At 39.9% G+C, this 27,548-nt stretch overlaps 2 protein-coding genes and 1 long non-coding RNA gene across 6 annotated transcripts in view; 1 reads left to right on the top strand and 2 right to left on the bottom strand.

Moving 5' to 3' along the window:
* The window catches only part of LATS1 (large tumor suppressor kinase 1), a 23,485-nt gene extending 8,735 nt beyond the window's left edge, over window positions 1-14,750 (bottom strand). The window contains exons 1-4 of one of the 4 annotated variants that reach the window (XM_027733820.2): window positions 14,681-14,750; window positions 9,736-10,241; window positions 6,408-6,558; window positions 3,119-4,647 (exon numbers count right to left, since the gene is read on the bottom strand). In XM_027733820.2, coding sequence (XP_027589621.1) covers window positions 3,119-4,647; window positions 6,408-6,558; window positions 9,736-10,086 — 2,031 coding nt within the window. In that variant the 5' untranslated portion in view covers window positions 10,087-10,241; window positions 14,681-14,750. Of the gene's footprint in view, window positions 1-3,118; window positions 4,648-6,407; window positions 6,559-9,735; window positions 11,612-14,680 lie in introns of those variants that run through there. The other 3 variants (XM_027733821.2, XM_027733822.2, XM_027733823.2) reach the window with 3 other exon arrangements.
* On the top strand, window positions 14,745-24,031 carry LOC113994599. The gene is made up of 2 exons (XR_003543150.2): window positions 14,745-15,424; window positions 21,251-24,031. It is a non-coding gene; the product is annotated as an uncharacterized LOC113994599 (long non-coding RNA).
* Window positions 15,677-27,548, bottom strand: NUP43 (nucleoporin 43). The gene is made up of 8 exons (XM_027733826.2): window positions 27,372-27,548; window positions 26,878-27,000; window positions 26,527-26,604; window positions 25,443-25,620; window positions 22,077-22,212; window positions 21,014-21,165; window positions 18,032-18,154; window positions 15,677-16,764 (listed from the first exon to the last, which is right to left on the bottom strand). Exons 1-8 carry the CDS (start codon window positions 27,489-27,491, stop codon window positions 16,550-16,552), a joined length of 1,125 nt encoding a protein of 374 aa, XP_027589627.1. The 5' UTR covers window positions 27,492-27,548; the 3' UTR covers window positions 15,677-16,549.

Below are 27,548 nucleotides of genomic sequence, written 5' to 3'. Positions count from 1 at the left end.
ATGTAACTAGTTTAGGCCTGTATAAACTGTGTTAATAGATGACTTCTGCTTTGCCTAACTTACAATGTAACTTGAAACAAAGTATAATAGATTTGATTGAGAAAAAAGGTAAGAGAAAAGATCAGTTAGCTATCACTCAGTATCTTAAAAATGCTTTCAAAAGTTACTATATGTCACCTATTAAAGAAAATACTGTTAAAACACATAAAATTTCTTGCAGGCATCAAATCAAAAATGGATCCAAAGGAGATGCAACTAGAAAAATGCACACAAAATGCTTGTCTACCCCAACAAACTGCCCAAGGAATACGAATTCAGTAAAATTTAAATGGGGAAAGCTGTCTCCATTTTGAGACAAAATTTTTTGTCAACATCAGATAGGCAGTAGTTAGGACTGGGTAGCAGTAGTTTAAAGACTGGATGTGCAAAATAGACAATTTTTTTATTTGAAATAGGGAGTTGAACCTTTTTCAACACATTACTGCAGGAATATCTGGGCACTGTCTTCCAGGACAGAAACATCTCAAGTTTTCTGTGAATGAACATGCTTAAAGCCCATTTCAACACATAAGGAAGAATTTTTTGAAGACTTACAAAAATGTCAAGAAGACAACTGAAGACCTGACCCTGTTAAAAGTTCAGACGACGACGAGTCACCTTCTCAAGGCCTATCTGAAACCTGAAGTCTGCTTCAGTACAGACTCACTTGCACACAAAGTGAACCTCAATGATCAGTTACAAAATTAGCAAAGAATATAACCTAGATGGCAACAAAACCCCATGAGGAGACTCAATACAGTAATTAATCACTGCAAGACATACAAATAAGAGTCTCCAAAACCCTTGTAGCTTACTTTCTACTGCCTATTCTCTAGCTGTTGCATTCTAACAGTTTTATTGTAGAGACCAGCCCAAGTACTGCAATTTGTCATCTCTTCCCTCAACCCATCTTCATGTTTTCCTGTCATCCACTAAACCAAATGTTAATTACAAATTCATTGCTCTCTGCATTGCTGCATTTTCTCTAAAACACTCCTCAGCTTCAGCATTCACCAAAAATTAAGCAACTTCACCAGCTGCACAAACTCCTCTGTGCACACATCTCCAGTTATTTCTAGACAATGACGGACAGAAGAGCTTCCTGAATTGCTCTGTATCATCAAGCAATTTGCTTTCATTTTGGTCCCTTTTCATCTTGCTGTGCTTTAAAAGATGACTTAAGTTGCTCCCCGCAGCAGAGACATCTAGCATAATTCTTGGCCAGATTCACAGATTTAAATTAAATATTTCTGAGACTGCTCCATTCAATTTCCTAAGGAACCTGAAAGCACAGAAATATGCCACCTATGCTAGAAATACAACCTTCTGTGAAGGTAGGTATTTCTATAGGGATGCATTTGGGGTTTTTTTTCCTTTCAAAAATTCCTACCAAAGGGAAGAAAAGAAGGGATTCAATACTTGCTTAATTTTAAACTTTCTGAAAATAGATAAGGAGCTAGTTTCCCTTTCTCCTTCTCATGAACATCCAAAATATACTTCACTGTTTTGGGATTCCTCTCCTAAAAAAGTAGAGGTCTGCTGCAGCACAATAGCCCATTTCCCGCCCTTCAGCCTGTAATTAAACATCCCAGCTTTAAATCTAGCATAAATACTATAAATTGCATTTCATATAAGAAAATACATTTACTAGGGTGCTTTAAATGCATATGAAAAGTTATATCAGTGCTTTCATATAAGTAATACTTATTCTTATACAGAACACAACACAGTAAGAAGGGAAAGTGAAGTTTGCAAATCAACATTAATTATAATCTTACTTTTAAGTACTCAAAAATAGCCAAAATGAATTCATGCTTAATTTTGATGCAGGATTGCATGCAAAGCCCTCTAAAAAGGAATCATGCTATTCTTAATAAACACTGTTGCTTCAGAATCTTACTTGTCTACACAGGGATGGAGGCTACAGAGTTCAGGAAAGCTTCCCACACCTTAACAGTTTAAATCAGCTGTTAGTGGAAGTGAAAAAGGAAAGAGAGAAGACTAAGAATAAAGATCTAGTAAGAGTTTCAGGATGAAATCTTGCTAACATTTACATATTCACAATTAAGCAAACACAAAAGACTGAAGCTTAAAGTAAGAATTTTCAAAATAGTAAGAAAATACATTTAAAAAACAGCATGTCAAGAAAGTGGTGTAAGCCAAATACATATTCTGATAAAATAAATTAAAAAGTACATCATACTTATGTCAAACTTTCAACTACAATCGTTAAGAAATATTTATGTGACATCTCAATTTTATCTTTCTGCAAATCTTAGTTTCACTGCGTCTCACTATTTGCTCTTTTGAAATGACATCAGCTCCAGTTTTTACCCTTTTGATTTGTTTTAATAGAACACTGAAATACTAGAACTAGATGACCGACTCCAGGCAGGTACAACATTTTACATGCTTTTGTTGATGTCCGTTGTTTTATTACCCCATTCAATTGCCTCTTGTTTAAACAGATGCATTTACAGCCTGGATTATAAAATAATCAGGCAAAAGACACCATGTCTTTTTCATTAAAAAAAAATTAACTTTTAAAAAATGATTTTTTTATTTTAACTTAAAAAAACTATCACTACTGGAAACAAACAGCAGAATGTAAAAAATATCACTGTTTGGGTGACTATATAAATGCACTAACCAGCTTACCACTTGTCCGTGCTTTGCTTGTACCTGTAGTGCTTATTTAAAAAAAAAAGTATTTTTGAAAATCATTAAAATATTGCATATAACTAAGAAATCAGGATTAAATAGAACTCATAACAGAAAGCTATGAGCCATGTATCTCATGAATCTCATGAATCTCATTTCATGTAACAATTATTTTGCTTCTGCTGCCTTACTGTACGCAGGCCAGATGAACTACATTTAGACATGCAAAAAACTTACTTAAGCACTGAAGAACTTGCCACATCTCAAATAAAAAAATTAAAAATAGACTTCAATACCACAATTTACCACAATATTCTATTTATCTATACTATTTAAACATTCTACAATTAAGATATATATCTTAAAATCAATGTAGGAACAGTTCTAGTCACAGATTTAGAAAGAAGGAAGAATTTACCCGCATCATTTCATTCTCTAGTTGTTTTTTCCGATGCAAACGCTGCTGGTGTGACTTGAGTATATTCTCCACATGCTGCTCCATGAAGAATTTAAAGGCTTGAGGGGAATAACTTTTGATGCGAGACTCTCTTCTTTCTTCATCTTTCTTGTTTTTTCTAACAGGAACAGGTGATGTTGTGATTTGTTTTTTTTCTTTATCTGTTGAATCAACACATTCGTAATTCTTTTCATTCTCATCCTCCCTGGATAGAAGAGGTGGCTCCTCCTTGTTGAGCTTGGGTCCTGCCTCATACAGATTGACAGAAGGATTCTGATGTAGCAAGTGTTTAGGGTAAGGTGGTGGGGGGCCCTGGTAATTTGGAGCCTCCACAACAGGAGCCATAACTCCCATATTTGTAGATGGGCTCTCAGAGAAGGGAATGGTCTGCACAGTTTGCATGGGCTGTGGCATCCAGGAAGGGTGAGTGGGTGCCAGGGCAGTCTGCAGCTCTGGTTTTAACACGCGCATGCTTTTCACTGGTTGCTGGATGGGAGCTGGTGTTATGGCTGTTACTGTTGTGGCCGAAGGCTGAGAGCTGCCAGAGTGACTTTGCCTATTGCCATGATGGTTGTTGAAAGAATTTGACCGCACGGGAACATTGGGTTGCCATGTAGGCATGTCGTGCCCGTTGCCAGGTGATGACTGCGGCTGCACAGGGGAAGGCTGTGACCAGGAAGTGGGTATTCCAGCTACATTTGTGTTGTAAAGTTCCATGTTGTGACTATTTCTGTTTGGCACCATCATCGCCTGAGGAAGATTCCCATTGGTGTACGCTGAAGGAGGAGCAGATCCTCCTGCCTGCATCTGTAGTGCTGTGGGACTCTGCCTGTTAGCTGAATTCATGGGGTATGGAGGTGGCTGGCGACTCACCGAATTCCCAGACACCACATTCTGGTGAACTATGAATTCTGCCTGACAATTGCCATTTTGCATTCCAGCTCTTCCTGACGGAAAACTAAATTTGCTGTTGGCAGAAGTCTGCATGATTATTGGTTGCCTGCCAATGGGGACAGCACTCATGCCTCTCTGACTCTGCGTGGATGAATTCATAGGTGGAGGATTCATAGGTGGAGGTGGATAACCATCCTGCCATGCTCCTGGTGGCACTGGAGAAATACGGGAGATCACATATTCCATGTTTCCAGAGTACCGCTTTGTTTGAGAATTTGGTTCCCAGGAAGGAGGTGGAGGAGTAGTTCCCCTTGGAGGGGGTGTCTGCCCTCGAGGAGGTGGAGGAGGAGGAGTGACACTCCTTATCTGTGGTAGAGGTGGGGGATTCACTCTTTGTCCATTGCCAGGATGAGCCTGAGCAAATGCCGCAATGCCAGACCCAGATAATGGCCTTCCTACATCAGGCTGAGAACTGGGACTTTCTGAGCGATAAACTACACCTTCTCCCAGGGAAGGGCCATGCCGCTGAGGAACCAGGGACTCCTTAGAACCCTTCCAGCTCTGCTTGCGGTTAACTGATTGCTGAACAGTCCCTGCTTTCACAACAAGAAAACACAGCATTTATATTATTAGAAATTATTTACATTTACTGCTTTGAAAATGTTGTTCTTCTGCATTAATTGCTACAGAAAAAGGACATGAAACCTCTGACACAACATAAGCCAGCGTACTTCACATGAAAAATTCTCTCTGTCTAGTAATACACATCACGGTATGGTAATATGCTCAGTAGACATGTAAGAGCAAAAAAATGCATTGAAACTATAGTATCAGAGTCTTTAGAAATAATTTGTCTGAAAATGCATTTTGCTTCAGTAAAAACGCAAATTTTAATTGAACAAATGGTAATATGCAAAATTATTAGGCACACAATGTATTTTTAATCTTGTGTACAAGAAACCCTCATAAGAACGTTCAGCACAAGTGCAAAAAAAAGTAATGGCTCGGAAAAATATGTTTAGTTACATTGCTATCCCTTCCAGTTTAATGTTTACAAGACATTTAGTGTTCTTAAACTAAAATGTAAGTGAATGCTGTAAAATCAAGCAGCCTGCACCCTTGTGTGCATATAGTTCATCCAGACTTGTTATATTCCTTGCATGCAAAATTTAATTAAGTACTTTAATTTCAAAAGTTATGTCCTTATGAGTAAAAGTGTTGTAGACAGGCAAGAATTAAAACTGTAGGAAATCAAAACTTAGAGAATAAAACTCTACTATTTACTTTATAGATATTATTTTGTGTCATATAAACAAAACAGTATGCAAGGAACTGATAGTGCAGGCAGTCTTATTGTGCTTTTGCAATGTTAATACTAAGGTACGTGTAAACACATACAGGACTGTAACTGCTGAAAGTCACTCTATCCTTAGTAAAAGAACACGTGAATTACTAAACCTTCGCAAGTAAAAATGAAAATTGTGTCTAAATGGTGGCATTTAGCTAGCAGCTTCACAGAAGCACCAACTAATCCTCTTAACAGACTAAATGACAATGACACCGCTCTTTGCTACTCTTTGACTACTAATTTTTCCTCATACCTATATTGCTAATTTAAAATCTAACTCCAGAGCCAGCAGCTCAGCACCCAACTTTAGTCAAATAAAAGTTCAGTATTTCTGCTGCATTTGAAAGTTACCCTTGCTTTAGGCCAAGATGTATTAAAAATGTGCTTCCATCTTTAAAGAAAGCAATAAAAGCAAGTGGCAAAATTCTGACTCTGTTACTAAAGCTATAGCCTGTCCTCTAACACTTTCAAAAACAAGAAGTCTGCCTTGAAAACCATACAAACAAAATCTGGAACCAAGCAGAAAATTAAGCAAATAGAACATCCTAAAATACAAATACTGTAGTCATATGCTATATAAATACACATATGTACACAAAAATACACATACATAGTGCTGTTGTGTGGGTGAGTGTGTGAAGAGAGACAAAAAATTAAAATAAGAATTCAATGCTCACCACTGATTTCTACCTGACACTGAGAACAAAATACAGGCACTACATCAATGAGGGACAAAAATTACTAAAATGAGATCTGAATGCCATTCCTTGTCTACACATAATAATAAAACCATGCAGTTATAAAAACAAATGTTTAAGAAATTCATGTCAAATGGATCTACCATTTAGAAGAACTACATTATATGCTTAAAATGCGATTTTTAAAGGCAAAACTCCCTGTATCTCAGCATCTCTGTTGCACTGTGAGCACACAAAGGCAGAATTTACTATATTTTTTATCTAGAAGAATACAATCAGTGAGTTACTCAGTTACCATGGATACACCTACCTGGGGGTTTCATACCTGCGTTTATAGGCCTTGCTGCTGCTGCAACCATCTGCTCCCGACGAGGATCCTGGTAGCTCATTTTACTTATAAATTCAATGGCAGCTTCTATACTACGGTTGTTAGTTTGTCTAAGAGCTTGTACAACCATATCCTAAAGAGAAAATTATATACAAAAAATAATTTACAAGAAAATCACAAAAAATACCAAAATTCATGGTTATTTAGCCAAACATCCTCCAGTAATTTTACCAAAGTACATAACCGATTTCTCTCAATCATTTGCAAACTAATTTTAAAATGTTTTCCCCACAACAGACTCTTCAAAATAGTCTGGATGTTCAGAAAAAAGTTAATGTGTTAAAGCACTGCAGTTTGATGTAAATCTTGTCATCTTGCTATTAGTGCAACAGCTTGCTTATACAACAGCATTTATTACTGCTGTGCACTGCCCAGGTAACAGCTGCCCAGGTAACAGCTAGTTACAGAATGGGCAGAGGTCCCTTCCAGTCTAAGTTCCTGATGAAGACAACGTTATTGGCAGAAACTCTATTCTTTCTGTGGTAGATTTAGGCTCTGTGATCTTAGACATCCGAACACAAGTTCTGATCTGCTGGACAATCCCAGCTCAGTCAACATAAAATGTATTATGGACCATTGGCTTTTCCACAGACTTGAATGAGGTAAGGTCAAGCAACAGAGGCAGAATTCCAGAGATGGTACTGAATGGGATTTGTACAGCTGACCCAACAATTTTGAGACAAAGCCACAGCATAACTCCCTATAGCTAAGCACACTGACTTTAAAGATTTATGGCCATATTTTGTCATATCAAAGCAATCATTTCGGTTCATACAATGTTTGAACCCGTTACCTACAAACATACGACAGCATTCACCTCCTACTCAAACTAATGGGACACCAAAGAGGGCTCAGAAGGGAAGTACTTAGTACCAATCCCAAATTCAAACCCACATTTTTTTATACTTTCATTATGCCTGTGTACACTTCTAACACTCAAACATACAAAATTGCATACGACTTTCAGAAACAGTAATTACATTCCATAAACAAAACAGAACCTTAAAAAAGGATTTTAAAATAGAAAAACCTACACAATAAGGTTGTCCCAATCTTTACCAGCTGACCAGCTGATACTGTTGGAAAAATCAGATACAACTTTTGATCTCATATCTCCTTCACAAGACAGTTATGTCTGCAACACTTTTACTATTATAGGCAAGACTATCTGCGGCAAGAAGTACATTTTCAGCACTGGTAAGCTGTTTGATCATTGTGCAAATGGAAAGTTAAGTCATCCAGGGTATTTAATTTTCAAATTGAATATATTTTTATAGGATACATCATTAATTTCTACCTATTGACTTTAATTTTTTTCTTAATCAGCTTCAAAACCAAATTTATTGTCTTTTTAGCCAAATAATTCTACAATACAGAGACCTAAATCAGCAAGTTCACATCACTGGGCCATAAAGACTCACAGAATGTCAAAGTACAAAACCAGCAATATTTTAAGAGACAAAATTTAATTCCCTCTCCGCTAACCAGAGGATCTGAGTAAGAGCCAAAGGATCTCTAGCTCCTTTAGCTGAAGCACAAAAAACTTGGTCACCTATGTGACATGAAGTATTCAATGTCTTAAAAGAGTATCACCTTACATAGAACTTCTGAGGACTGAACTTGAATCATAATAAGCAGAAGAGATTACCAGTAAGCTATTTAGGATGTTGTTTAAAAAAAAAAAAAGCAAACAAAAACCAAAGACCATGAGCAGCATTCTACCTGAATTATTATACATATATATATAAAAAAAATCTATGTACAGACATACCTGATACTGATTGATATCTATCTGTTCCACTTTAACCCTGAATATTATCTACTACCTGAGGAATGGGGACAAAATAACCAGAATGTTTGTGACATTTAACATATTTTAAAAAGTAAAAGGTAAAATATAAATTCGATACATTTTGAAACTTTCCCACCAAGAAAAATGCTTTCTGACTTCAGCTGTATCTGTTCCTAATGCACACATGGATCAGTGCCATATGGGCTATTGTGGCAATGCAACTGTAGGTTAACACACGGCAGAAACGGCTCTCACTGGCACTCTGCCTGAAAAAAGCTCCATACAATCAAAAGTGTCACGGGAATTCTCAGTTTCATCCAAGAACAAAGGGCAGGAGCAAAAGGCTTCAAGATACAAAGGATCCAACAAAAATACAAACTTAAGATACCTTTCTGGGTTATTATCCAGCCACATACCACAAACTTCAGTTTGCAAAAATGACTGTAAGTTCAATCTGTAAAAATGGATCTAAGAACTGATCTACTTTGAAAAAACAAATGCACACCCCCCCCACTGCTGTCCCAAAATCTGACAACAACAACAACAAAAAAGCAACCTCAGCAACAAACCAGAGAGCAGGCACAAATTATTGCAAAAATAATTTATCATTATGAAATCCTTCCATTCTTCCTGACACACAGACTGACTGGACTGTGTATTTGATCAAGGAAAAGGAACATGAAAAATCACTATCAACACTTGACACTGGGACATTGTTGAGGAAAAGCCAGTTCTTGGAGCAGCTCACTCTTGGTAGAGGTAGATCTTCTCTGTAAATACCAAAGCATCCCAGACAGCAGAACTCATGAGCTGGTCTCTACTGCAAGCAGTACACTCCTGTAAAGTTAATCCCTGTCTGGTACTGTGCCTTTTTCCTTTAGAAAGATGAGTGGTTTGCTAGGTTTTTTTTAATCTCCTCTTGTACCCAGGCTTACGCAGAAGACATGAAAATAAGTGTGATTTACTTTGATATGCAAGTCCCAGTAAAAACAGAGGAACTATAAATGTATTCATTTTTTCTTCCTGGAAACCACATTTCAGATTAATTTCCAAAGTATTTGGTATTGCCTTTCAATTTAGAATGGCCATATTGCATCAATCTGTTTTAAATGAACGCAATCCAAAATTCCATTGAGTATCAGAGGCAAAATCCATGTTCTAGAGAGTCCAGTCCTTTCTGACTAAAATTATATAATTAAAACAACCTATCACATTAGAACAATCTGCACAAGATGCTTAAAAAAAAAAAAAACAACCAAGCCTCTCTAAATCCTTCTATTCCTCTTCTACATCCCCCACTATTACCAGTTTCATTCCCTAATCAGAAACCTATCAGATTTTGAAGAAGCACTTTTGCTTGTCAAGCTGTTCAAATATTCCCTGACCACCACCCCCTCCAACATACATTAATAGTTTATAGCTAGCAGAACACCAAATCTTCAAAATAAAACACTTCACCTCATCAAAGCCAGCAGCTTGTAAGTCTTGCAGCATTTGTCGATTAACTTCTGATGTTCCTTTGACAGCTGAGGTCGCTTCATTTGCAAAAGGCAGAAGTGAGTTTCTTATCTCCTGCAAAACTTTATGATATGTTACAAATTTGGGAGGATTTCGACCTTGTCTAGGATCTTCAGATAACATTTTGCCCATGCTGTGATCAGCTTTAGCAGCATCGGAGGGTTTAGGTAAATTCCTGAGGCTCTCTCGTATTTCCTGTAGCATCTGCTGGCTGCTGCCAGTATAGTTACTGGCAGGAAAAGTTTTAGGCCTCATTTGCCTATAACCTTCTGGTTTCTCACTTCTCTTCATGAAAACATGTATATATGCAACCTCCACCAAGGACTTGCACACACCAGAATTCAAGGAAGACTGGCTGGTGTCAGAACTTGTGAAAGCAGTGGCTCTTCACTGTGAAACCTTGGTTCCTGTAGTGCTGGAGCTCATCACAACCCAAAACGGTATTTCTGCTAGCAAAATGAAACAAGAAAGAATCACATTATATATACAGCAGTAAAAAAAATTCACAATGTAGCTTTGGTGGCAGTGAAATGTTCACATGTAGCACTTCCTTCACAGATACTAAAAGCCCGCTAAGCAAATTCTTCAGGCAGCCTTTACTCAACCTAATTTATAAACTGTTTTGGACTTTCAGCAACAAACATTTTAGGTGCCTGAACAGTCCTGAATTGCAAAGGGCATGGACAAAGAGGAACTCCTCTGTATGGTGGACAAAGCTTTCAAGAGCAGATATGAACTGCTGCTGTGTGTGCTACCCCAGCACTGCTGCTTTGCCTCCGCTTTCCGCTGTGTCCTGTCCCCATTTGTCACCTACGTTCATTCTCTTCATCAACACCTTTATAGCCAAAAGTGCCAACTCTCCTACCCATTTAGCCAGGATATGGACCAAATACCCTTGCTGTTCAACAATTCTGACATCAAGCTCCACAAATAGATGGAGTACACCAGTAAGAGCACATAATTACAATGATTTTATCCATTCTTCAGCAGTCACATATGTAAAAAGTAAACACTTGCCTAGCTCACCACATGTGACTTTATGATTTCTTGTACCATCTGCCATTTAAATCTGTTTAAGGGTTCAGTTTTCTAGGGCTGTCATAGTCTCAGCTCGAGTCTCCTTGAATCAGGCTTTGTCAATAGTTGAGTAATTTTAAAATTTATTTTACATAAGGGAAGATGAGAGCAGGGGAAGAAACAAAGCAAATTGAATCAAATTTTTTTACTGTAAAATTGTTTAACAATTTAAGCATCAAATTTACTTAGCATAGCTATGACATTTGGTAAGGGAAACAGAAATTTCTGCCAAAAGCCAAATAAAAAACGTTTGCATTTTGAAGGCACTGACTCATCAGGGAAAGAGCCCTGTGCCTGCAGAGAACCCAAATCTCTGCATTCAGGCCGGGCACTAGTTAGTACTGCAACTGCTATGGCAAAGGATAGAGCAACCAGAGTGGAACATTGAAGAAGTTACAGAGCATTTGCCTCTTTAGAGTATCATGAAATAAAACTTTTTCAGTCTCTACTGCTTCACAGAGGAAGATCAGTTACTAAGATACTGCAAGATAAAAAAAATTAATATTTTAGCACTGTCTTTGCTTCAAAGGCAACTAAAATGGTAAAGCTCAACTCACACTTCAGCTTTACTATCATGCAATGTCTAACCAGCAATATTGAAATGTTCTTATTTTGTTTCTGTTTCTCAAAGTGTTAAAAATTTGCATTCCTTGTTTTCTGAAGGACTATTTTTGAGGATTCAGACATCTGCAAGTATCTTTTGTCTCTTAAAGAAGTACTGTGCTGATAAGTGCTTCTCATATTAGACATAAATTAAACAGTCTAATTAAAATCAATTATTAGACATAAATTAATAAATTAATTTATTAAACATAAATTAGACATAAATTTACACAGTCTACAAAAAAGTCACTCTTCATCCACGTTTCACTTCTATAATACTTGCACTGTCATAAAACAATCAATGATTCGGTGATTGAGGAAGAAAATGACAAGTTAATAGGAAGAAGAACCCGCAAACGACATAAATATTGTATAAATTAAAGATACATGCTACTGATATATAGATAAAACCTGAAAGCTGGGAAGTAATATATAAATGAGGACTGCAAAAAGAAACACAACGGACGCTCAATCCCATTCTCCTCTGAGACTCATTTAAGAAATAACAGAATTTCTCTTATAAAACTATCTGAATCTTAAGAGGTATAACTGCACTCACAAGCTTTCTTTGCCCTGTGATAGGTTTGAGACCTTAAATGAGTGTAATGGGGTAGTTATACTATTTTTTCATATGGTCCAATACCATGTAATTCTTCAGTGCTCACTGAATAAGGACAAGATCATCAGACAATTCAGTGAGTGAATTGTGATAATTAACAGCGAAGTTTTGATCCAAGTATTAAGAAATTCAGAAATCAGCTGAAAGTACAGCATGAGCACAATTAAAATATAATGTAATTTTGGCCACTTTCAAAATCATTTTCAAAACATGCTGTACTTAAGATCACATTAAAAATACTTTGCCAAAAACACTTTTTCCAAAGAAAGTGAAGTAAGTATGTTTAGACCATTGTACTAGTTTTGTTATGGATGTTCCTTTTCCTTTTAAGTGACCTTCTTCAAAAGAATACTTGTCAGAAACACAAGTGCAAGGTTATATGCCAGTAACGCTTGAAAGAATCACCACCTTCAGAAAAGTGAAACCTTCAGCACAAACTCGTCCCAGAACACAGGACAACAAGGCAAAATATCTTTAAGACTTAGTAATCTAAAATATTGTTCAAATTCAGTCAGGAGTAATGACTACTCCACCACTGGCAGCATAATCTAGGCAAAACCACTGGGTATTGTGTTACGCATACACCAATGAGCAGCGGAAAAAAGTGTCCATACATGAGTTATTGCTTTTAACAAATTCCAAAGGCCTGGAATTTAAAAGAAAATAGCTGTTTTACACCTACATATTTTACATATTTATCTGGTATTTCAATATTCATTTATGATTACACCTCGGATAGCTGAGATAGTCAAATCTAATACTCCTAAGAGAAATCAAGGTTAAATTAACAGTACACGTAAACCATAAATCAGGAGCAGCCTTGGAAAATAAAGCTGCACTTTCATTTACATTTTTAGCAGCAGCATAGCTTTAGCAGTGTAAACCAGCCAGGCCACTTATCTCCCACCACTTACCACTGACAGCATAATTGTTTGTAAGGCCATACAGTGTGAACCAAGCTAAGGAACTTACCCAAATAAACAGTAACTTTTTTTGGTGGGTTGTTTCTTTTGGCAGCACTTCTTTTGGGTATCAGGAGTTGATGTGCATGTGAAACTAAGTCTTAATTCTCAGAAATCAAACTAAATTGGTCCTCCAGAAAGCAAGATTTACTACAGTTCACCTTGCTCTATATGTGAACCTCAAAATTCACAAGTCACCTCCTCTAATAGACATTTGCACACATTTTAAAGCAAGAAAGTGTTGACTGCTGAATAAGAAATGGATTCCAGTTTTGTACTTCTAACTAGCAAACACCAACTGCATCCAAGGGAACCGATGTCTATTCCCCCTCGCAGTTTTGTGTCATTAAATGATTTGTTTGTTAATGCAGATGTCTTTGCTGATGCAACTCTCCACTTCCCTAAAGGAGTTTAAAAAATGATATCTTTAATTTATTTTCAAAATGTGGGGATAAAGCATTTTCTTCTACAGGTCAAACTGCAGGGGAAAAAAAACCAACTTGGTTTTTTTACACTATAATTATTAAAGACTGAATTTAAAAACAAGTGTTTGAATGAAAACTCAGAAGCATTCAAGGCCAGGTTGGATGTGGCTTGGAGCAACCTGGTCTAGTGGGAGGCAACCCTGCCCGCAACAGCGGGATTGGAACTGGATGATCTCCAAGTTCGCTTTCAACCCAAACCATTTTATGATTCGTGAACGGCTGCAAACAACTGTCAGTGACCTCCAAGATTTTCTAATGGAAAAATACACAGTTTTATAATGTAACTCTAGCATTTCTTATCTCCAAAAGTTTTGAATATAATTTAATTACTCATATTTACATGTAAGTATTGAATGTCACATATCAATCTATTTTGGTACCCTCTCTCATGTACCTATTCTAATATCTTATTTTATACATAATCACAACACTTTATTGCTAGGGAGAAAGAGAGCAATCAAGACTTTGGAAGTCATAAAATTAAGTTTGGAGGGGGGTTGGTTCAAACCAACAAAAGGAAGCTCTTCTTCAGGTAACAAGTCATCGAGCTCTAACAGTAATTTGCCAAAGGATGCACTTCCAGTGCTAAAAGTTTCCACAGAATGAGGAGAAAACTGGACCCTGAAATAGCACATAAACAGAACTACACACGGCCAGGGAAGCCTGAGCTGGAAGTGACCAGATGAACATTGTGCATTCGCTCGGCTTGTTTCATCTCTCACGCTCTGCCATCTCCTTCAACAGGATACAGCTCTTCTACGCACACGTATTCCTGGCAGCAGGAGTTACTGCAGGCGCACCTAACAGCGACTTTTGCGGCTAACACTACCAGGACCAACATTCTGAGGACCAAGGTGGCTCAGGCTAGCACCGAGGTCATTCCTGCAGCGCTGCAGGACCCAGCCTCCCAAGGACCACGCAGGCCAGGAGGGTTTCATCGTCGGGATGAGTACCCCGAACGTCCTGTTGGGACACCTGCGCTTCTCTCGCCCCTCCGGCCCCAGGCCGTGACCCGAGATCGCTCCTGCCACGGCCGCGTCCTGACAAGGGCTCAGAACCGCCCGGCCGGGCCGTGCCGGAGCGCGCTCGGTACCGCCCCCGTCCCGCCACCGCCCCCACCGCGACACCGCGGACCGTACCTGCGGCGAGAAGGCGGCGGCGGCAGCGCCCCGGGCGCCCGGAGCTCGGCCCCGCCCGCGCGGCCACGACCGGCCGCGGCCCTTCCCTCTCTCCCTCCCTCCGCCCGCCCCTCGGCGATGCCGCAGCGCCCGCTCGGTGCCTCCGCCAGCGCCCGCCGCCGCCTCGGGCCGCTCACTTCGGCGCCGCCATTTTGTCGGTGTCCCCGCCGCGGAGCCGCCCGGATATGGGCAGATCCCGGCCTGCCTCGCGCGGCTCCTGCCGCTCCCGGATGGAGCTGCGGCGGCTCCCGCCCGCCCCGGCGGGGAGCGGCAGCGCCTGTAACCCCTGCGAGCCCGCTCGGCGCAGCCACACACGGTACACACACAACACGCACCCCCCGCCGCTGCCGGGCGTCAGGCAATGCTTGTTGCTCCCGTGGCAGTGCCGAGGTCGATGGACAAATCCCGATCTCTTCAGGGGGGTGAAAAAGCTCTGACGAGCCTCCCGATCCGGCTACTGCCCGAACGATGGCCTCGTTACGGACCGACAGGAATGAACACCCACCGATTATCGCTCAGAGTCGCATCTCGACCGTTTCTTTCCATTTCATCCATTTAATTTCCATCTTTTGCATTTCAAACAAACCGAGAAGCAAAATTTAAGCTGCTCTAACGAGCCCCTTGGCATGTTCGTACGTTGCCCGATGAAGGAAGGACAGCCCTGTCACCCAGCTCCTGCAGCCAGACACAAGGAAATCGGATCAGGTAAGGTGTTCTTGCACAGCAGACCAAGGCCATTCTTGCAGATGTGAAGTAAAATACACTCTAAAGTGGTTATGGTGGAAAAATATCAGATAAAACCTTGTAAGTAACCTGTTGCTGCCCAAATCTTGAGGATTCTCTCCGTCCTTCAGATTGCATACCCAGGATCAGTCCAAGTGAGTTAGTTATTTACCTTTCTCCAAAGATGAGTGCAAGTACACCTGTTTGAATTAATTTAGTAACTCAGACCACTACTCTTGTGCAAAAGTTTTTATTAAAAAGAGAAAGGGTTCTTTGTAACAAAAGGTAGGTACAATGCTAATCATAAAATTGAAATTTTCCAAGATTTCAACAGACCAGACATGAAATTTTGACAAAGACTATGTCTCAAGTTTAGAAAGTCTTATTCTTACACCTGAAAACACAGCCAACACATCTGTCAAATATGACCTCTTAATTATAAAAACCACTTTTCAGTTGGTAAATTTACTGGTGCATTATCAGGTTTTAACATGCAGCACCCATGATAAAGCTGTATATAATGCAAAATAATGTTGCTAGAATGCTTAGATTCTTACAGAACCTTTCAGATTTCATAGCTTTAACAGTTTTCCTTCCAGTTCTCATGAACTAACATTAAAAGTTATGTTCCCCTAAATACATAAAAAAACCCCTCTGCTTAAAAAAACCCTCATGTCTCTCAGGTGACATAAAAAGAATTTCAAAGAACCCCATAGTTTTGCTTTAGAAATAATACTTGAAAAATATCTTTACAGGGAAAAATAAAAATCCAGGGTTTACCTTTTCTTCAGTTTTTATGCATGTGTGTATTATAGACATAACTTTACAGCAAAGATCTTGCCGTAGTGACTACTTTCCTCCTTATCCAAACAGGCAGCAGGGAAGAAATGGCATGTAAGCTTGCTCAGTTACCCATCCCAGAGTATGAATAGCGAGTGACAGCTGTCAGAATCTGAGGTACCTCACATTTCTTCTGCAGTACCAGGACCAAGCTGTAGGTCTCTCCCCCACCCGCCAGTAACAGACTAACGAGTAGCAATAACAGTGAACCTGACATTTCCCAGTAGTTCAAGTTGATCAGTACTTCAACGGGATACTGCAGTCATTTCATGCAAAAAGTTGTCTGTTCACATAAATAGCCTCTGCGTCAGTACCATATACTAGGCATGGTCCTAAAACATCTAAGCTATTCACAGACAAAGTCTGATTTGGAATTAAGTTGGTGATTTCCATGCGGTCTTTGGTAGGATCGTTGCTTAGCCAGGCACTTACTACAGACTGGTTAATGGTATTGTGGGAAAGATAGGTAGTACTTCTTCCTCCTGAAAGAAGGAAAGAGGGAAGAAAGGGGAAAAAAAGTTTCAATTTTGTTTATATATTCTCAGAATTTGAAGAAACATAGTAGATATGGGACAGACGTAATAGGAATATAATTTTACATTTAAGTCAGTTTTCAGATTAGTTATCAGATGTCATTTCTTTGGTCAATGAAGGAAAAAATAGCTTAAAAAAATCAAGTACTTAATTACAGAAACCTAGTACCAGCTCTGACCTCAGTTAAGACAAATACTTCACAACAGCTATGAACTCATCTCACCAGTGTAAGTACCTGCAAGTTTTTCTAGCCAGAAACTAAAGCAAGAACAGAAGAACAGAAGTCTGTTTATACAGTGTCTTGCTATTATTGGGGGTTTCAGCTTTGCTTCAGTAACACTTATTCCCTACTGTCCCTCCTCCCTACTTACTCTGCAGCAAGTGACATACCTGTACTTGACTTTGAAATTTTTCCATGTAATATTTTACATTTAAACTGAAGTATCACAGTTTGAGAACTGTCATTCAGCATAAAATTAACAGGTGTCTGAAGTGATGCTAAAGGGTTTATATTTCATATACCTGAAAACATGCAGAGTTTGAAACCAGTAATCAAGTAAACTTGAAATCAGTAATCCTATCTCTTCCATATATAAAACTTAACTTTGAGGCCAAAGTCAGCAGGTGACATCTGAAAGTTTCCCCACTGTTTACAGTCTGAAGTGACAAACACTTAGCAGTCTTTGTGATTATAATGTGAAATGTTTGTATTAAGTCAGTATCATAACTTTAAAATCCTGCCATAATGCAAAAGGATCCAGTTTCATTCATCGGAATTTGAATGAAATTATGACCTTGAATTGTAAATTCTTAATTCTACTGTCTCATTAACATATCAATTTTGTGGTATTCTAACTTTGTGTATCTCCCTCAGAGACTCAGTAATGTCATTGAGGCTGCCTCTGTGTCTTTTCTACAATACAGATGATTTTTAAGTGAACACAATCTCTCTTTGAAATCATAGCTGTGCCCTTTCACACATTGGTAAGAGTGTAGCACATTAAGAAAACCAAAACCAGACCACAAAAAACCCTCACACAACTGTTAGCCTTTTAAGTAGTTTTCCTCAAGTGCCTATCACTGCTTGCTTTCTAAGAAAAGAAACTAGGTTTTATTATTCTGTATTAGGATTGTGTTATTAATTGGGTCATGTAAGAACACTGACTGTCATGAACACTGACAAATTCAATGCAGACGGACTTCAAACATCCTTACCTTGATGAAGAAAAGATGGTTTTTCAGATACATTTGTGGAAGAATCCCAGTGCCAAAGTGATCCATCTTCAGAACATGTAAATAAGTGATCAGGGTTGGAGGGATGGAAGTGAACTTCCCACACTGGAAGTATCAAACAGAACCCTGTCAGAACCACTTCAGAACAAGTATCAAGTGCTTCAATCACTGCACTTTGGATAGTATGCTGTGGACATGCACTTACAAGAACCCATGCCCCCATCAAAACCTTCCATTCTTAAGTGTGTGAGGGTAGGAGACCCAAAGCCCCATGCTTAGTTATATGCTGCAGTTTTCCCTCCCCTGGGAGAGGGGTGGTAGGAGGGGTGGGGGAAAACCCCCCTACTTTCTTGCATTTTCAGTATTGCAAAAATTGCTAAAGGTTAAAGTCATATCTGAATTCAGGCATTCTGTATACCATCTGATGCCATCTTCCCTACTATTAAGTTTAAATCTGCACGCAGCATGCATTCCTTCCCAGCACGTTATTTTGTTTCTAGATACCACAACTGTGGAAAACACATTTAAATCAGTAAAACTTAACATCAAGAAATATTTTTACTCATTTAATACGATTGTAGCATCAAGTAAAGATATTTTCCACATAAAATGAATTGCTATCTTTTTTGTGTAAAGTTACTAGGAAAGTGAGCTGTTTCAGCATTGTGGAGGCACCAAATGGATGTGTACTAGCTTGAGTTTCCCCTTCTTCCTCATGTTTTCAAGTTTGTTAGCATCTGCATTCTTGTTTTACTCTATGTGCATAACACAGCATCAATTTCTATGACTCTTTATACACCTACCCTGCTAGAAACAATCATTCTGATCAAATGCATTTAAGGGCTCATTAAAGAATTGCTTACCAAGTCTAGTTTTAATTTAGAAAGAGTTGGCTTTTAGATAAGAACAGTCTCACATACAGAGAAGGAAGCCAACTGGGTGAAAACACATTGAGTAGTAGTAGGTATCCTGGGAAGAGTATAGAGGTGAAGGTTATGTAGGGATAGGGTGAGGAAGGCCAAGGGGAAGCTGGAACTGAACCTGGCAAGGGATGAAAAGAATAAAAGGAATGGCTTCTACAGGTATGTCAGCCAGAAAAGGAAGATCAAAGATGTTCCCCCCGATAAACAATGCTGGCAAACTGGTAACAACAGATAAAGAGAAGGCTGACATACTTGGTAACATTTTTTGCCTCAGTTTTCAATGGCAACCTCTCTTCCCACACCTCTCGAGTGAGTGGCCTGCAAGTTAGGGTCAGAGGGAGCAAAGTGCCTCCTACTGTAAGAGAAGCTCAGTTTTGTGACCACCTAAGGTACCTGAACGTACATAAATCTATGAGACCTGATGAGATGCATCCCAGAGTCCTGAGGGAATTGGCTGATGTAGTTGCCAAGCCACTCTTCATGATATTTGAAAAGTCATGACAGTCAAGTGAAGTCCCAGGTGACTGGAAAAAGGGAAAGATGGGTACAAACCCATGTTTAAAAAGGGTAGAAAGGAGGACCCTGAGAACAACTGACCTGTCAGCCTCAGCTCTGTGCCTGGGAAAAACATTCTAGATCCTCTTAGGTGCTGTGCTAAATCATGTGGAGGACAGAGAGGTGATTCAAGACAGCCAGCACAGCTTCACCAAGGGCAGGTCTCCTGCCCGACCAACCTAGTGCCCTGTGTCCTAGTGTCCACTGTATCAGTGGACAAGGGAAAGGCTACAGATGTCATTTATCTGGACTTCTGTGTATGGCCTTTCACACAATCTCCCACATCCTTCTAAATTGGAGAGACTGGGTAGACTGTTTAGTGGATGAGGAATTGGTTGGACACTCACATCCAGAGGCTAGTGGTTAACAGCTCTGCATCCAGATGGACATCAGTGACAAACTGCGTCCCATGGAGGTCCATACTGGGACGAGTGTTATTTAATATCTTCATCAATGACATAGACAAAGGAATCGAGTGCACCCTCAGCAAGTCTGCAGATGACACCAAGCTGAGTGGGGCAGCTGACACACCTGAAAGACAGGATGCCATCCAGAGGGACCTGGACAAGCTTGAGAAGTGGGCCCATGGGAATTTCATGAAGTACAAGGCCAAATGCAAGGTGCTACACCTGGGTCGGGGCAACCCCAGGTATCAATACAGGCTGGGGGATGAACAGATTGAGAGCAGCCCAGGGGAGAAGGACTTGAGGGTGTTGGTGGATGAGAGGCTGCACATGAGCCAGCAATGTCTGCTTGCAGCCCAGAAAGCCAAACATATCCTAGGCTGAGTCAAAAGCAGTGTGGCCAGCAGGTCAAAGGAAGTGATTCCCCCCCTCTACTCTGCCCTCATGAGACCCCACCTGGAGAGCTGCATCCAGCTCTGGGGCCCCCAACATAAGAAGGACATGGATCTGTTGGACCGAGTCCAGAGGAGGACCACAAAGACAGTCAGAGGGGAGGAGCACCTCTCCTATGAAGACAGGCTGAAAGAGTTGGGGTTTTTGAGCCTGGAGAAGGCTCTGGAAGACCTTACAGCAGCCTTCCAGTACCTAAAGGTAGTTTACAAGAGAGTTGAGAGGGACTTTTAACAAAGGCATGTAGTGATGGGACAAGGGGGAATGGCTTTAAATTGCCAGAGGGCAGGCTTAGAGTAGGTATTGGGAAGAAATTCTTTACTGTGAGGGTGGTGAGAAAAAGTGAGCTGGAACAGATTGCCCAGAGAAGTCGTGGATGCCTGTGACTGTTCAAGGCCAGGCTGGATGGGACTTGGAGCAGCCTGATCTAGTAGGAGGTGACCCTGCCCATGGCAGGTGGGTTGAAACGAGATGATCCTAAAGTCTCTTCCAACCCAAACCATTCTATGATTCTATGAAGAGGCAACTATGTGATTGTTTTCTACCATAGTTACAACAGCTTACCTTTTACAAAAAATAGAAACTTTTCTAAAATAACACCTTCTTCTCCCCCCTCCATTTCAGGTACTTACTTTCTGCTTCATGAGCATTTAGCAGGGACACTGGCATAGTACCCTGCCTGATGTCCCATATGCTCAGCATCCCATCCTGGCCCCCCGTGGCCACAATATGCTGCTGATTGGGATGCCTGTCCACACAGTGCAGTGGAACTCTGTCACCTGCCCTGCAAAGAGAAAAAACCAAAACAACCAAATAACCCAAACATGAATTCTTTATTTAGTTTGTGTTTTCTCCTTCTTAATCCCTAGGAGTGTTGACAAGTGAGGCACAGGTATCCATTGCAGCTTCAATTCCTGTAGCATCTGATCACCACAGGCTGAAGCCACATGACATCTACTGGAAACCAGAGGTATGGCAATAACATGAAGCTACAATCCGATGAGCATTAGATTCTGTGCCCTACGGTACACAGACATCTACATGGCATCTGACAGATTTACAGGAGTGAGGGTGCCTTGCATACACGTAATACTCTACGGATACCTACCATAAGATTACTGTGAAATGCATGTTATAATTACAGTTTCAACATATGCTAACAGTTACCAAGAGACACTGGGCACTGACAAAATCACTTACCTAAACCACAGCCTATTAACAGCAATGGGAATTATTACACAGACAACAACAGGATTTAAATCTAGCTCAGTTTGTTTTCTCACAGTATCTTATAAGGCACAAAGTTACCATTCAAATACATTCCAAATGCCAGAAACCTTATATTAGGCCTGTGGAGAAAAGCAGATGTAAAGTGTATATATATATAAATAGGGAAAGAGTTTTTGGTTGAGAGTTGGAATTTGTTTTCTTAAAAAAGAGCAAGTGTACAGGTGCAATAGTCCTTCAAGAATTAAACCATAAAACAGACCACCTAAACACAATGCTTAGTCACAACAGTGGTTCGGCCATTAAGCAGTCTGCTTTTGATTATTTAAATACCAAAGAAGTTAAAATCCTTTTAAAAAATCAGTGATATATCATCCCATTGTTAGGATGCTATCAGGAAAGATTTACATCAGATTATATAAAGTAGACATGCTTCTCAGTAAATATGTAAAAAAGTGGAGGTCTTACAAAGAAAATATTTGAGATGGCTCATTTCTTTGCTGTCTGAGGTCCCATATTTTTAACTGTCCAATTGAATTTACTGTCAAGATCTCAGTTGTGCGAAGGAAGGTCACTGCATGGAGCGTACTGCTGTCTGCATTGTCTGCAAGAGATGAGAAAAGCATTCAGGTAAACCTATGGAATGCTAATCTCCCCTTAATTACAACAAAATACCTCTGTATAGAAAACAGAAACACACTTACCACCTCTGCATTTTCAGCATGAGAGACAGATCGGTATCTGCAAATACCCTGTGAAAAAGGAGCCCTTGCTTCCTATATCAAACACTACTGAGACAAATCTGTAAGAAGCTGTGTTGATTAAGTTTGGTGCTTAGAGAACTCCTTGTTGATCCGTAAGATTTCTTTTTGCAGTTCCTTCAAGAGGAATCAACTCAGCCAAGTTTATGGTTTTCAACAGTTTTCTTTATATGCCTAGCACCTACTGACAGGAGGCAACTATGGAGCTTTTTATAATGGAGTTCTTCTGAACACAAGGAACAGTACTCTGACTGGGAACATTAAGCAGTTGTATACAGAAACACTTAATTTACCAACTTTTAGACCTTTTCCAAGAACTGTCAATGTGATATCAAGTTAAATCAGAGTTTGTTAAATCAGTGCTTGTTAATAACTAAATGGCAAAGTTCTTTTTTTTCCAGGTCCTTTTCTCCAGAGCTTCTTTTGGTCAGAGTAATTTAAAATGTTAAACAATTCACAGCATTGAGGTGAAACTTTTGAGGCCTTAGGAGAAAATGTAGACACCATTTTCTTTAATTCTGTTACTATATAGAAACTTCTCATCTTGATTATGATAGGGTAACATTTTTAAGTCTACTTTCACCTCAAATATTTTGAAATTCTTTGTGTAAGCCCATACAAAAAGACAACATAAGTGAATTATTATCTTTCTGAATAAGATAGTTGCCTCATTACAGATACTTGAGTGACTTTTCTGCTTTCTATTTAAATGAAAACTGAGGGGAAGAAAAAAAACCTCACCAAAACACTTTTAAAAACAAATGTTAGATTACTGAACAGTGAAGTTCTAAAGGATTTAAAATTTTATGACAGAGTAATACTAAGTGATTTAGCAATGATACATTTTTATAGCTCCAAAAGATTTTTACAGAATCTCTAACTTTGGAGATTTTTTCCTACCATAATTGACTACAAACGTATCAGCTTTCTATTATACTCTTAACGCCATTAAACAATAACAAAAATACCAAGGTATTCCTTTCCATATATTGAATGAGGTACAAGAGTTCTATCAGCTCAGCGCCTGTGAAATGTCAAGGTGTCATGGAATCGGGAACCAGTATGAAAGATTGCTTACACCATAGAACTCCATCCTGAAGAACCTGAGAGCATCTTCCAAGATGTTCTCTCTCCCCTCTCCAACTTTTACTGTAAAACCATCCATAGTACATAAATTTGTGCATGTGCTTTCCACCTAACTCCACATAAGCTTCATTTACGGGGTCATCGGTATGACAGACGTACTTATGTACCATTCCTAATTTACCCTACCCATTTTCCAAAGGACATTTCTCAGTTAACTCACATCTGATTTCTTAAATGCTTACGTGCCAGCAAATCTAAATGCAGTCTTCCCTGCAGCATAACACTATGCTATCATAGTGTTATGCTAACAGATAAAGCTATCACTACAAAGCAAACGTTTTCAAGTAGCACTATGAAGTGAGCACCAATAAAACTAGCAACTTGCATCCAGCACATTATTAAATCTGTATGTAAGCATCCAAGAAATTACCCAGAGAAAAATAATTTTGGGGGTTTTGACATTTGCTGCATGAGAATTCACAAAACACTCTACTCTATTAAACTTGTACCAGAACACTCTGTGTTGGTATCTGTGTATATGTAAAAATTTTCCAATAAAATAATGTTTTTAAATTAGTTAATGTCCTTGCCCCTCAAAAAGTCATAGAATCACGAATCACAGAGTCATTAAGGTCGGAAAAAACCTCTAAGATCATCGAGTTCAACTTTTGACCAAACACCACCATATTAATGAGACCATGGCACTAAGTGCCATGTCCAGTCATTTCTTGAATGCGTCCAGGGATGGTGACTCCATCACCTCCCTGGCCAGCCTGTTCCAGTATTTCCCATGAAGAAATTCTTCCCGATGTCCAACCTGAACCTCCCCTGGCGCAGCTTTAAACTATGTCCTCTTGTCACGTCACCAACTGCTTGAGAGAAGAGGCTGACCCTCACCTGGCTGATAAGAGAGTGATAAGGTCTCCCCCGAGATTGTTACTGTGTTTTGTGTGTACCTGATAATAAAATCTGGCTCATGCCTTGCTACTTTTTTTTTTAATATAGAAAAGTTTTCTACAGAAATTCTCAAGGAACTTCGGTAAAGGGCTGTATGCAATTAATAGGATTTATCTTGTGTGTATATACAGCCATGGACACACGAGTACACTGTCTGCCCAGAAATCCCAAAGTACTTCCTTCCTTAGTTGGCTTTATCACTGTGTAAATTCCTTTATCCACTGGAGGACAGGTTTTGCTTAAGAAGAAAGAAAGGGCTGTATCAAACTGAACCTTCAGAAATAAAATTTTGGTTTAGCAATGCCACTATCAAACATAGTGTTACCATCCTTTAAATTACTTCTGCTTTTAAGTTCAATTTCCGGCAGATGCTCCAAACTTGTATTCTGTTTTCACTATTCTAGCATGATAGAAGAGTTGGGAATAACCAGGTTTTGACATCTTGCTTCATCACATAATCTATTACTCTAGGGAATATGGAGCTTTTACACCAAGAGAGAAATGATCCCTTGGTATTATCACCATATTTGGCAGAAAAGTAGGGTACAAACAGTGGTTTCTGGTTCTTGCTGTTCCTTTAGACACAGACAAATAAATATTTTAGTATATGGACACCACAAGGGTCAATCTTAATACAAATAGTGAATTGAAGTGACCATTTCCATGGCCTCCAGTTATGAAGAACTTGGGAGACAATACCTCTTGAAACCTAGCTGTGTTTCATATATACTGGTATAGTATTTAACAATTCTAGGTGAAACAGAAACCTACAGAGAACGTTGGGCTTGAAGCTTCTCCATCAGCTAAAACATTAACTTAAATATACTTGAATAAATATAGAAATACATCTGAAATATGTTCAAGTATTTAAAGTCTGGAGAGATACCGCAATAGTCTGGAGCAAACGCATTCAGCTTGGAATACTGAAATCAATTATCAATTGACTTTTTTTTTTTGGTTATCATTTGAGAAGCTGAAAACCAAACAAACCCCTCCGAACTGTAGTAATTTGAACAGTTATTCGACATACCTATAGTTCTTACTGCATCTTTTTGGTCAGCTCTGAAGAGATTTATTCTACCATCTTCTCCAACAGTGACAATTTCTGGCTTGTTGCAGACGACTCCAGTACATGCTGCTCCACCACAAGATGTGTCTTGATCCACGTGATAATGGGCTCTCTCCCACCGGTGGTTGGCAGATAATGTCTAAGTAGTAACCAGACATGAAATTATGCTGTTAAATTATGAACCCTGCAGAACAAAGCTTCCAGACTACTCATGAAACCAGAAACAAGCTCCAGAAAAGCCATACCACCTCACAGGAATAAGAACCTCGTTTGCAAAGCCTAGCCATGATACAAAAAGGAATCAAGAAATCTAAATTTTCGTCAACTCTTAAGCACACAACCCTTCCGTGAAACATTATTTATCTCTTCTCTGAACCACCATTTTCACATGACCTAGAAATTAGAGAGAACACTATTTATGAACTGTAAAATGTCTTTGACTAGGCTGATGCCTTCAATCTTTCCCCAGGACAAGGGAAAAGACCTGAAACCTTTACAAAATATAAGGTCACATTTAGATTTTGATGGCAAAGAACTCAGTTTATTTTAGGTACCACACCAAACTATTAACAGACATCTGTCTTTATTGTGTCATTCAGAATACATAAGAAAAGTAATTATTTTCAGTGATTTATAATCAAAGCAAAAGACTACAGAGTTTGCATATCTTCCCTCACATGACACTCGTGAGAAGAAATTCAACATAAGTCATTTACTTCAAGAATGCAAAAACTCTAATAAGGCAGGTACAAGTCCATTAATACCCACTCCCCCAAAACAATCTAATCTCCTAAAGTATGTTTTCAGTGAATGGACTATTTGGTTACAGATGTACACTACAAGATACTCCAGTCTTACCCTGAAATCTACTTTATGTAGCATGTGTGTAAAATGCTTTTTTCTTTCCTTGTATGTATAAAGTCAAAGCTTATTCTAACACACTTATTAAAATAACTGATTTTGGTAGGCAGATGTTTCTTATGTTGAGATCAAAGTGAGCTGTATTACACAGAATAGCATCTTAAAGCCAATGCATGTTACATACCTGGTTATTTTGATGATGACGGAATATAGTTACGGTTCCTGTTGATGAGGCAACAACGATTCTCTCTTGATCCAAAAACTAAGGAGAGATAGTAAGTATGCTATTAGTCAATGTTAATACTAAGATGATAATTTTGATTTTTGAGTAACCTAAATTATTGGTAGATAGAGGGAAAAATAAAACAACCCCCCCCAAAAAACAACCCCACAAAGCCACAGCGGATGGCTTTTGCCCTTTTTCTTTGTAGGAGTTTTTTGGCCAATCTGAGCATTTGACAGCTCACTCTCACTTAACTTCTCCTAAGTAACAAGCCCTTAAAAAATACAGATCTATTCAACACTGCTATTTTACCTGCATGTCCATAACATCACCATTGTGCTGGATATCACACAGCAGGTGAGGTTCTCCATGATATTCACCATTGAGGCCCACATTTCCAAGGTCGTCCGCAGACCAAAAGGAGATCCTGTTATCCTGTACGGAAACGACACCACCACTTTTACCCGAAAATACTTTCGAAAGTATCGAACACTACGCCTCAGCCAGGGAAAGCGCCAAGCAGGCGGCTGGGCACCGCTCCTGACGAAGCCGCCGCCGGCCGGAGGAAAGCGCTCGCCCGGCGGGATAGAGCTGCCGGGCGGAGAGGCGGCCCCTCCACCTCCTCAGAGACACGACCACGGCACAGCCCGGCGAAGGGCGGGACCGCCGGGCCGGGAAGCGCTCACGGCGGCCCCGGCCCAGCGGCGGAGGCGCAGGGCACAGAGGCTGCGTGAGGTGCCCCCGCCGCCAGCCCCGCGCCCCGGCGGGAAGGTCGCGCCGCGCCTCCGGGCCCGCCCGGGCGGTACCTCGTTGTCCCAGGACCCGGTAGCAAAGACGTCGGGAGGCTGTAGGGAGGCGGCGGGCGGGGGCCGCCAGCGCGTCCGGCTGATCTTCTGCGACACGAACTTGGCGCTCACGTCCTCCATGGCCGCGCCCGCCGCGCGCTGCTCCCGCCCGCCCCGCGCCGCGCGCCCTCATTGGCT

The sequence above is a fragment of the Pipra filicauda genome, unplaced genomic scaffold, assembly GCF_003945595.2.
Source record: "Pipra filicauda isolate LSUMZ 115617 unplaced genomic scaffold, ASM394559v2 scaffold42_size3861933_pilon, whole genome shotgun sequence".
NCBI lineage: Eukaryota > Metazoa > Chordata > Aves > Passeriformes > Pipridae > Pipra > Pipra filicauda.
This window is presented reverse-complemented; position numbering and strand designations above follow the sequence as displayed.

Excerpts from the sequence above, each read along its gene's own strand:
- NUP43 (XM_027733826.2), bottom strand. The coding sequence starts at position 27,491 with ATGGAGGACGTGAGCGCCAAGTTCGTGTCGCAGAAGATCAGCCGGACG. Across the intron at positions 22,213-25,442 it reads AGATGCAGTAAGAACTATAG|ACAATGCAGACAGCAGTACG; the intron begins GTATGTCGAATA and ends CATCTCTTGCAG. Across the intron at positions 16,765-18,031 it reads ACCATCTTTTCTTCATCAAG|GAGGAAGAAGTACTACCTAT; the intron begins GTAAGGATGTTT and ends TCCTTCTTTCAG.